Raw genomic sequence first — 11426 nt, forward strand, 5'->3', positions numbered from 1 at the left:
TGTGAAGAAAATTGCACATGTCTCTCTGCTCTAGTTGGATAGCTTAATGTGTTGGGTGCCTAGGAAACCCAAGTGTCAATTGAATTTGGATAGGCAACATAACCAAATAGGTGCACTCTGACACCTGACAAATCAGCCTCTTGTGAGTGTGAGTAATACTCAGTTACTGAATGCCAGCAGAAGATTAAGAATAATAGAAACTGTGTGTTTTTGAAAGTAATTTGCTGGTGTTATTACTCTTATCAGCCAAGATTTATGAACTGCCAGGAAACCCTTTAGATTACTGTTTGTAAGTCACTGGGTTTAGTGGTCTCAACAATCCCATTTTGTTTAGTTTTCAAGCACTTTGGAAACCACATGATAAAATTTGTACATACATCTGAGTGGATGCCTGTACCATGAGGTCCTTCTTCTGCATGCTAAAGTCTGGAAGGTTCCTGCCAGTGAAGGGGGGCTCTTGAAGTACGTACTCCATGCAAAGTACACCTAAGCCAAAACTACACATGCAGGAGCTTGAGCTATATTGTTGTCAATTAGCTACTCAGTTACCAAAATAAACTCTTCCAAAAATTAGTCTCACTTGATCTTACCCTAGTATTTGCCAGGGGTAGAGATCTGCTTCCGGAAATCCTCCTTCTTCTGTTTACAACCATAAGAATCAAATCAAATTGACCCCAGTGTTTTCATTCCTTACTATTAATTAAAATTTTAACTAGTAATTAAATTTCATTAACCAGGACACCGATTCTTCTGTTCGTAGTATTTACTGTCATGAAGATGAGCCTTCTGTGCCTGGAGCTCAACTAATTTAGTCTAATGTCATTTAAAATAGTCTAAAATAATTAAAAGAGGCAAATATTTCAGGAAAGCTGAAATTAGTTTCTCAAAAGCAAGAATCTTTGAACAATCCTGTTAAATTGCCCAAATAAGTGCAACTCTCTATCTCTAACTGCAGACCTGTGAGCTTAAATGTGTTGAGGCCAGACTTTTAGTAATAATATCTTGTGGCATTGTGGATTTTATTTATGTTTCTTTTATGCAACTATAAGAATGTTCTACTATGAAAGGGTCCACAGAGATAACAGCCTACTTTTCTAAGTGATAGTAATTGCATTCTACTTCCCTCAAACTAAATAGTACTAATGACATAGGAAAGCAATCTAATTTCTTTACAATTTCCAGTTTACAGTGACATCCTTACTGTAGCCCTTCTGGCACCAGCTATTCACTCTTATAGAACAAATTAAAGAGGAAAAGTTAATGGCAGACCAGCAGCCTGGCTGTCAACAGAGATGCTGGTGTAGAGGGGCGGTTCTGGACAACTTTAAGATTCATCATAGGTTTGCCCCGGGGTAATCTAATTCATATCATAGTAATCATCATCTGTGTTTACTCCAGCACTGGAGGCCCACTGGGTTTCATTTTCTTTCTGTTCCTCTTTGCCTCTTTCCATGGAAGACAGATATCTTCACACTGGCCGCAGAATCTTTTGGAAGACATCCAACTTTCTCCTCGGCTTTCTGCTGGCGCCACACACTGCCCTCCCTGACATCTGTCCCTTTGGCCACCAGCGCTCGTCTGGTTCTGGAGAAGGTCACAGGTGCAGTTCCAAGGGTTTCCATCTAAAGTACAGATGACGGAGACGGGTAAAAACTCCAAGACTTTGCGATCCAAGGCAGATATCTTGTTGTTCCGTAAATTTAGACCTGAAGCTGTCTCAAGTCCTTCAGCTCTTGTTCTCCAACATCCTCTATGTCATTTCCCTTTAGATCCAATCTGGCAAGGCTGTCTGGAAGTCTGCATAAAAATAAACAACAAGAATGTGTTATGCTCATCATATTGATTATGTTTGTGTAAGTGGTATGAGTGGTATTCCCCAGACACACCGATATATAAATAAAACTTATCACTAACCAAAAATGCAATCTTCTGCAAAAAAAATGTGGTTCTAAAATTTAATGTAATTTCTTTTTAAGTTATAGAATACTGTCTGTGCACACTTGATTTATTTTCTCAAATTATTGCAGTTCTGGCCTGGACTCACTGTATTTGTGCATCTGAACTAAACAGCAATTTTAGTTCTACTGTACCATGAAGGAAGTTATACATTCAATTGAATGTCAAGCTTAAAAATGCATGTTGTGCTCTTTAATGCTGCAAGTATGACAAATTAAAGCAGCATTGAAGACCAAAAGTTTAGAAAAGCATGGCAATGCTGTTCCTTCAACCACTTCTTGAGGAGCCTCTATCACTTCTCTGGGCAACCTCTTCTAGTGTTTCACCATGCAACTGAAGTTGACTATTTTCTTCTCAGAAAAAAGCAGAAGAATCTTGCTTTCTCCTCAGTCTGCTGAATGGCCGCTAAGACCATTAGCTGGGGCACATTAACTATATTTTTTTAGCCTTTGACACAGGCAACTTGAGTTTTCAGGTAACTGTCAGAAGGAATACTTTAATTTCTGGATGTTCAGGTGTACTGATGATCAACAATTAAGTACATTAATTTTACATCTTGTTATTTTTTTTCCTCTTTTTATGTTTAAATCCTACCCTTGAAATCTATGTCCATTGCTGAGTTGAAAATAAAAGTCTTCAATATCTCCTTAAAAGATGTACTGTTTAAAGACTAATAGATAACTCTTTCCTGTTTAATTCTCTTGACTACGAAGGCTGTAAAATAAGATGGATTAGACAATATTAAAGTAATTAGAAAGCACTGAACATTTCCTGTCAAGCTAGACTGAAATCAATATTTATACACACTAAATCACTTTTGATTGTAAAGCTACTGCCAAATGGCTTCAAATGCTAAAGGATGTGATCCTAACTGAATTTGAAATTTTACTTGCATTATTTATTTGGGCTAGTTAAACCTGTCCACAAGCCATGAAAATAAAATTTAATAGTGCAGTTGTGTTAAAGAAGTTGATGTTAATGGAATTACTTTGCTATGTTTATTGCCATCTTATTGCACAGCTTTTTCAAATTAATAAAATTGGCCACTTTATATCAGCCCAGCCTCCATTTGGCTTAATATGTCATCTGTGATATGGCCAGGATCAACACTCAGCTGAATGCAAAAGAACCTGTAAGCAGGGCATTAATGAACACAGTGTGCCCAAGGGATGTTTTCTTCTGTGCTTCTTTGACTGGGATTTTGCTTACAGCCTGAAGCAGGAGAGTTTATACGCCTTTCAAACACTTTGTAATGTGTGAATTTAATGAGTTGAGAATGCTAATACTCACTGAAAAAGCACTCTCTTTTTAACCAGACTCAGCTCCTGAAATCTTACTATAATAATAGTTACAATAATAACTCTATGTGGGTTGGTAGAAACATCAGCTTTAAAACTGCTGTCTTTCTTTTTATTGAATGCTCTATTAATTTTGTGTTATGGGAGGAGATAAATGTAAGCAGCAGTACAGCTTCTTTGCAATCATTCTGTTACATTCTCTTAGCAGGTTCCTCTTATTCATATTCAAATTAAACAACAGTGTCACTGACAGGGAAATGAGTAGATACACTGAGGGGCAGAGATATAACAAAACCAGTTCTGATTCTATGCCGAAACTGCCAATGAGAGTGCTAATTGATGACAGCTATGGCAGTGGGTTTATGGTGTGCATTAATTTTCTACCTGACTGGGTTCTGGATGAGCTGGGTTTTTTTTCCAGTGTGGCCCTCATTCTGATCATGCAAGGAAGGAGAAGTGACTCCTGGGATTCACTTGCCTCAGCGGAATAGAAAACGAGGAGATTCTTTTCCAGTGCCAGGTTCGAAAGCTGTACACACTGCTGGAGAGCTCCTGCCTCAAACATGCTAACAGCATTGTTGTCAAGAAACAAGTGCTTGAGGTCTTGAAGTCCTTGGAAATCTCGGTGCTGTCATCTCTTTGAATCAAGTTATTGCTGCAGTCGAGCTTCTGCAGCCTGATTGAAGCCTGAGTGGCATAATGGGGAGCTGGTTCTTAGAGAGCTCCAGTGTTGTCAAGTTAGGAAGAAGCTGGCCACCGTCTATTGATGTCAGCTGATTTTCTGACAGGAAGAACTCAGACAGGTTTTCTAGGTGCTTCATGTCTCGAAGTCTTACTGTTTTGAGTTGATATTTCTCTAATTTAGTGTTAGCAGGGATTAGGTAGGTCAAGAGGCACTTTTGTCAGAAAATTGCCACTTAAACTGAGAAACTGGAGATTATGGAAAGATGTGAAGAAGTTTGTTGGGAATAAATTCAGCTTATTATCAGCCATACTCAGATACCTCAGCCTAGGAAGCTTAAGTGTGCATACACAGATTTCATGTTGTTGCCATCCAGATTCAGACTTTGTAAACGGCAAAGAGAAGAAAATGGACTTGGGGCAGAGTCGCAATCAAGTTGTTCCGAATATCAGCACCTTAGTTTCATCAGACCTTCAAAATCAGATGCATGCAAAGTGTTGATGGAGTTATCAGCAAGTTTTAAAATTTCAAGGCCAGACGGAAGGAAGAATGGGTATGTGCTTTAGCTGATTTTGTAGAGTTCCAGAGACTTCAAGGTGCTCAGAGCTTTGAAATGTTGTTTTCTATTATTCTGTGCCACTGCATGACAGGACCAGGTCTTCAAGGGGCTGACATTTTCCTGAAGTCAGTAATCTTAAAGAGAAAAAAATAATTCATGTGATAGCACACCATCTATTTACAGTTCTCTTCACTCATTACTTCTGGATGCTCTGACAATTGCAAGTATACATTGAAAAACTATGTATTAAATAACAAACTTAAAATGATAATGACAGAGGTGTTACTACAGGTACCTGCGATTGCCAGTATTTACTCGTATTTCTACAATTTTGTTGTTAAAGTTCATATTCACCTGGTTTGACCAAACACACATTTGAAGAAGGAATTGGCTTTTGTTTCTGCTTGGTGTATCCACCTATGTAAAAGGAAGAGTTAATACCACCACTAGCAGAAATCCTTGCAGAGAGTAAATGGTTGTTACAAGTTCAGTGTGCTCAACGAAGCTTGCTGGAGCAGACTTGAATTCATGATGCAGCCATTTCCATGAATCAGCAGTATTTTCACTGCACCACCTGTTCCCTAGAGAAGTACACATGGATATTATCAACTCTCCTACTACAAAGTTTTGGCAGGAAAATAAATCCAGATTTTGTATTTTTATTTCCCCTGTGCAACACATCTCCCTCTCCTCAACAATTTCTTTTTTTTAAAAAAAATAAAAATCTCACATATTAGATGACCAAAAGGAAAGCGTTAATCAGTGTGGTCTGAAAATCACCCCTATGGATAGATTGCTTTTAAAAGAGCTTATATTACGTTCATTGGTAAGAAAAAGATGCTTGGTAAATTGAATTTAGATGTGACTATGACTATAATATATAAAGTCATACTAATTGCTCATTATTTTCTGGTCTGTTGGAGCCTGCCTGTTTACAAATTTTACAATCTTGTGTGTCCATTGAAAAGCAAACATAAGTGAATCTGGCAGTTTCCTCCAAGTCAAGATGGGAGGGAAGTATGCAATGACAGTGAACCTGGGAGCCCTGGGAGCATATCAGTTACTTAAACAGTTGTTTAGTTCCTTGAAATGATCAGGGGATGATGCCCATTGACTAGATGCTTAATTTTTTAAAGATTCATTTACATGGAAATCACAAAAAGCTCAGAGCAAGATGAGCAAGGTATTCTGCATGGGAGAGGTGGGAAAAGAGTGTCCTCACTTATTCTCTCTTCCCATCTCCAGTAAATTTTCTTCTATGATGCTGATAGAACAGGTTTTGGCTATCATACTTCTGTATCTGAAATCTGCTTATATGAAGACTTAAAAGCGGGTGACTGCTAAAAAGACTCCTTCCAGCTTCATTTACCTGACACTTGGTATGTTTTAAGTTGTATCTCTCTACCTTAGCTACAAGCCCTGCATTTTAACTTCCATTAAAATCAAGCCCACACAGCTCGTGAAAGAGGAGTTTGGTATCTTAGTTGTCACTAGCTTCTGATGATGTTCATTATGTCCTGTAATTCTGAGCACTGCAAGATTTAATGCAGCTAGTGAAAAGATACAGATACAGAGCTCCCTCTAATGATGCAGATTTTCTGCATTAATAGCATTTCAGTTCAGTGAGGGAATGTACCTCAATAAAGAAATGTGTTATAGAAAGTAAATTTAAAGCTGTCCTTTTTTTTTTTCTTAAATATGTGTGTATGTGTAATATATATATATAATATATATATGTTGTTATATAGAAATTACAGAATTGTGTGTCCAGTTTTGGTTGTGATTAGGAAGCTAATCTTGCAAAGATTTATCATGAGGATTTCCACAGGCTTGAACTGCATTGCTGAAGAACAGAAAACGTAGTCATATGTGATAAGAGTGTTAAGGAAAATTGACACAAACATGAGCCTTCATAAGTTCAACATATTTTTTGTCCTATAAATTCAAAAGCACTATTTTCTGCTTTTCCTCTGTTGACTACTCTATGCCTCTAAGAGGCTTAAATTTCATCTTATTAAGTGACAGAGGGCTACCTGAAGGTCAGCGTACAGACATTAATTCTAAATGATGTCAGGCTTCTTAATGTGGATTATTACAATTTCTACTTTCCACCGTTATTTGTTATGCTTTGCCAGCTTGTGACCATGCTGCGTTTTGAGACTTAAACATTATCCATGCTATACAAGATACATGTTGTTTTTAATGTAAATCACAGCTTACTTAAAAGGCTGTGAGCACTCTTTTTGCTACAAAGTGATGTTTTATTCTCTACCTGGACTGCTTGTAAAGTGATGTTAATTTAATTTTATATTTTAAACAGTTGATCTGAAAGTGAATCTAAAGTACCCTTATTTTAATAGCTTTTTTAAAATTTTTAATGACTTTTTTTTCTTTTATAATTTTTGCAAATTAGAATTTGTTATAAGCAGTTTCTTAAACCAGTGCCCTATTGTGCCAGGGACACAATTTTCTTTCACCAGAGAAAGACCCATGTATTAACATAGGTGAAGAAAAAAATATAAATCTTATATGGAAAGTAAACAGGTTGAGGTTGGTCTTTAAAAAAAGGAGTAGAAATCATTGAAAAAAAAAGATGCCAAAATAATCTAGTTTTGTATTATGAAGCATGTTTGTAAAAATAGCAAAAATATCAGCCTGTATTTTCAATTATGATCAGTCCTGTCAGAACAAATACAAAGTTATCTGGGTAAAAAATTACATTTTTTTCTGTTTTTTCTTCAAAACATCCTGTATTTAACACATAAACATATCTTTTTCTTTTTTCTTTTTTTTTTCTTTTTTACAATTTTAGTAATAAACCAATGGAAAGTAACACCCAAAGTTAATTAGTGATCAGTTTGAACACAGTATTTGTTTATTATTTCTGGCTCTGCTAAATTGCCAAACCATAGTATGTGTGAATGCTTCCATAAAGTTACTCTTGGAATTCAGCTGTAGAAAGTCTGGGACTCTAGGCTTCCATTCAGCTTAGCTTGAAAATGTTATTTTCTCTATGATAGGTAAATAAAGGAATTATAAAAAAACAAAACCCAAACAGACAAACAAACCAAACAAAAATAGCAACAAAAAAATGAACCAACCACCAAACCCAAAAGAACCCAAACAAAAAAAAAAAACCCTCAAAACATTCCCCCCTCCAAAAAAAAAAAAAATCCTCCAAGCCAAAACAACCTATAGATTTCTTGTAGCATTTTAAGACATGTACTCACAAGAAGAAATCAAAACCTGTTCCAGGTGGAATTGCTCATCTGTGTAAATTAAAGATTATGTATTAATGATGTCAAGATCTCAGAAGCATAACTCATTCATGAAAACAAAAGTGAACAATATATTCCCAGACCCAGTCTGATCTCAAGGAAAGAATCCACATAACTACAGGTGGATAGCATGAAAGGGCTTCAGAGCAAGATCATTATAGAGGTTAAGCATACTGATTGCTCTGTGGAATAAGACTTAAAGTGTAAAACTCTCTCCCTACATGGTTTTCATCCACCAGTTGTTGGGAACAGCAATAAAACACTCATTCCACTCCTCTATTCACTTATATCCAACATTTCTAGCAGACACCTGTGTTTTGCAGTGGTCAGAACCTACGATGATTTTACTAGTAATGCAGGACAGCTGAAGTGTATAGACAGCTAGTCTAAGAAAGGAAAATACCTCAGCTTCCTCATCATGGAAAGAATAAGAATTTTTTTTTTCCACAGAAACCTATTTCCTAATAGTTCGTTTGACAGACTGTTTGTTTAAACACACTGATATAGCTAAACCACGTCAATTAACTTTGACTCTGATAGGCATGGGAGTTAAATAAGAAAACCAGAGATATGCTAGTAGATAAAAGAGCAGTAAACTTGGTTCTCAGAATTAAATTCCAAAATTAGTATTTCTCTGTGTGCAGTTGGTATCCCAGCTGCTGCTCTGAATTGCCTTTTAAAATTCAGTTCTGAGAGCAAAATTAAAGATACATTTCAGAGCAGTTAAAGTCAGTTTCTTTGTTAGAAGACAAGCATACTTAAGAGAAAATGTATAACTTTTTGAATGGAACATTTCTTATTATTTGTAGTAAACTGATGTACATCAAGCATGTACAATACAGCTGGCTGTATTCCCTTGTTTCTATCAGTAGAAGTTAACTCTGGTAAATAAACATACTTATGGTAGATACAGAGAGGTCCCATTCCAGATTGTGGCAGTGTGGACTTAAGTTGAGCGTGTCTTTAATAATGGCAATTCAGTGAAGCTCAAGGAACCCAGAAAAAACATTTCAGTAACACAAGTAGTTGCCAGTTCAGTTAGAAGCAGGAATTGATAATACAGATTACTACATAGGCCCACTATTGCTTTTAAAAACATTCTCACACTCTGCTTGTCTACCAGTAAGTTGTACCAAGACTTGCATCAAGAGGGGGAAAAGAGCTCTATTTCATTCATTAGGAAAATGATTGTAACTGATGAATCTTTTAGTTTAATTTGAAAAAGCATGATTCTGTATCAAACCACAAAGCTTTTAACAAGTTAAAAATAATTATGCAACTCAGCGGTTATTGGCAATAATAAAAACAAGCCAGCATTTGGCTCCCAGTTGTAAAGTACTGTTTCTTGGGTTGTGTACAAAATATTATTGTGCCAGTGTGAACTGGAGCTCAGAAAATGCAGGATGATGCAAACAGAATGGGAATATGTTTACACATCCTTAAAAGGTAAGTAAGAATAAAAACATCTGGCTGCATTCCATCAGTTTTTAGAATATGGAATATGGTTTTCCCTTCACTAGAAAATTCCCACCACCTGGGAAGTACAACTTTTAGGTGTGGTGACATACAGGAAGTATCTTTACTGGATTTTTCCTACCTGGAGTTGTTTAATTTTGCTGTGACTGATGTAGAGTCTCCTGGTGGTGGGAGGAATCTCTCTGGGTATCTCTGTAGCTCGGGTAGCATTGCACTGACTGGGCAGAGTCCACAGCTGCATCTTCTTGGGCAAGTGGTACTTTGACCACTATGGAAATAAAAGATGGACTAAGAGGTAAGATAAATACATCTTCCAAAACAGGAGCTTTGAAATTGTCTCTGCAACATGCAGCTTGAATTAAGCACTAAAGCCCTTTTTATACCATGAAATCTGATAAAAGGATATTATGACTGTGTATTTTATCCCAGTGAAAAAAACAGCAAAAACAATACCCGGTAATTCGCCTGGGTTAAAATGTTGGCAGGCATTACAAAGAGTGAGAAACTTAAACAATGATAAGGTGCCTTTACATTTGTAGGCATGCGAAATTAGTGTTATTTATTACCTGACATCTAATCTGCAAACATCCATATTATCTCCAGTTTTCTAGTTTGTTAAATGTGACACCACAGAATTAGTGGAGAAAAGATAAAAGAGCTGTTTTAATAGTGGGGCTGTACAACCTTTGCATCTTCTGTAACCCAGTTAAGAAATCGTAAAAACACAACTACTACCAACATTGAAGCTTCCTCTTGGATTCAGACTCCCCCAAAAAACCCCAAGCCCAGGCAGCTGATGTTTTCAAGCTAGAACATTCTATTCACTTTCTGAATATCTGTGATACAGCAGTTGCTGGTCAGTACAGATTTTTAAAGAATTGGACAAAAGATTTAAGTTACCTGTATTTGTGTAATTCTCATAAATCAAAGTTTTACTACCTATGTATTTAAAAATTGCAAAAGTGAAACGCTTGAAAGCATTTAGTTTAAATCAAGGGAAAATGATCAGAAGATTAGAATCTGTTTTACCCCAGGATAGATGGAGAACTCTAAAATTCCCTTCAGTTTTATGGCTCGCATACTAGTGCTTCCCTCATGCATCTATTAGCTGTGCAGGGCTATGAATGGAAAGTCTGGCTTGAGATTATTTATTTATTAAACTTGCTATGCATTGCTTTTTCTTCTGCATTCCAGCAATTTACAGCATACAAAGCAGTGTCCGTTTGGGAAACCCTTATATCTTTTAATACTGATTTTTACACTGTTTGCCTGTGGTTCCTTCCATCCTCTCCAAGACATTTTCTGCAGCAGCTCATCCTATTCCTTGAATTCCAGAACAAGGCCAGTTATTTTCCAAGCAGAAGAGGATGTCAGGTTGATTTGACAAAGGATAACTGAACTGGGGACTGTCATTGATGGGTATTCCTATTGGATGTAGCTTGGTTTACACTGGTTGATTGCCATATTCCCTTCTGGCAGATCCTTCTGTCTCTTTAATTGATCTTGCTTATAAACCAAAACAGCAAGAGCAGAAACGTTTTCCTAAAACATCCTGTCAGATTGGGCATGTTTAACAAGCTGTGCAGAAATCCGTGCCTGACTTATGCCCTAGTGATCCACTGAGCAACAATGAGTGAGTGGAGCAAGATTACCAGTTGGGTGCCTTTACAAGAATAATTTAAGATATCGTGACCTTCAGGTTTCATACCTAATTTTGTAATTTTGTTGCTTTTTTCCCCGCCCCTCCAAAGAGAAATATTTCTGCATCCTGACATCTGACTTGTGGTCACATTTAAGCATACCCTGAAATAGTCTTTAAAACACATTTTTCCACTTTACTTGGTTTGAACACTTGCAGTCATTAGGAAGCTATCACTCAAGGATCTTATGAAAGAATTTGTGTTCATCAAAAAGCAAATAGTTTTTGATCCAGGAGGGTCAAAAGAAATGCAGATCAATCCCTATGGTTTGCTCAGTTTAGAGTTCCAGAGTACTGGGAGAGTGCAGTCCTGAGGATCTATTTAAATAAGAACTGTATGTTGTATTTTTCCCTATTTTGTAAATTTTAAGTCACTCAGGTGATGTTAGAATTTCACAGCTGTATTTATAATGTAATGCCACAGGGTTAGATGCAGTTATCTTGGGCAGTTGATTTTTGGTTGGGGTTAGTTATCTAT

General features: G+C 36.7%; 1 protein-coding gene across 1 annotated transcript; it reads right to left on the bottom strand.

Annotated features, from left to right (window-relative positions):
- Positions 1-1357: 1357 nt before the first annotated feature.
- Positions 1358-9559, bottom strand: LOC103531688 (nephrocan). Its single transcript, XM_030447552.1, is given in 19 exon segments — positions 1358-1464; positions 1467-1547; positions 1550-1586; positions 1588-1706; positions 1709-1797; positions 3733-3746; positions 3748-3879; positions 3882-3934; positions 3937-4127; positions 4129-4279; positions 4282-4356; positions 4359-4390; positions 4392-4565; positions 4567-4601; positions 4603-4629; positions 9371-9451; positions 9453-9479; positions 9481-9526; positions 9528-9559. Coding segments are annotated over 19 exon segments (1503 nt in total).
- Between the last annotated feature and the right edge of the window lie 1867 nt (positions 9560-11426).

The sequence above is a fragment of the Calypte anna genome, chromosome 3, assembly GCF_003957555.1.
Source record: "Calypte anna isolate BGI_N300 chromosome 3, bCalAnn1_v1.p, whole genome shotgun sequence".
Classification (NCBI taxonomy): domain Eukaryota; kingdom Metazoa; phylum Chordata; class Aves; order Apodiformes; family Trochilidae; genus Calypte; species Calypte anna.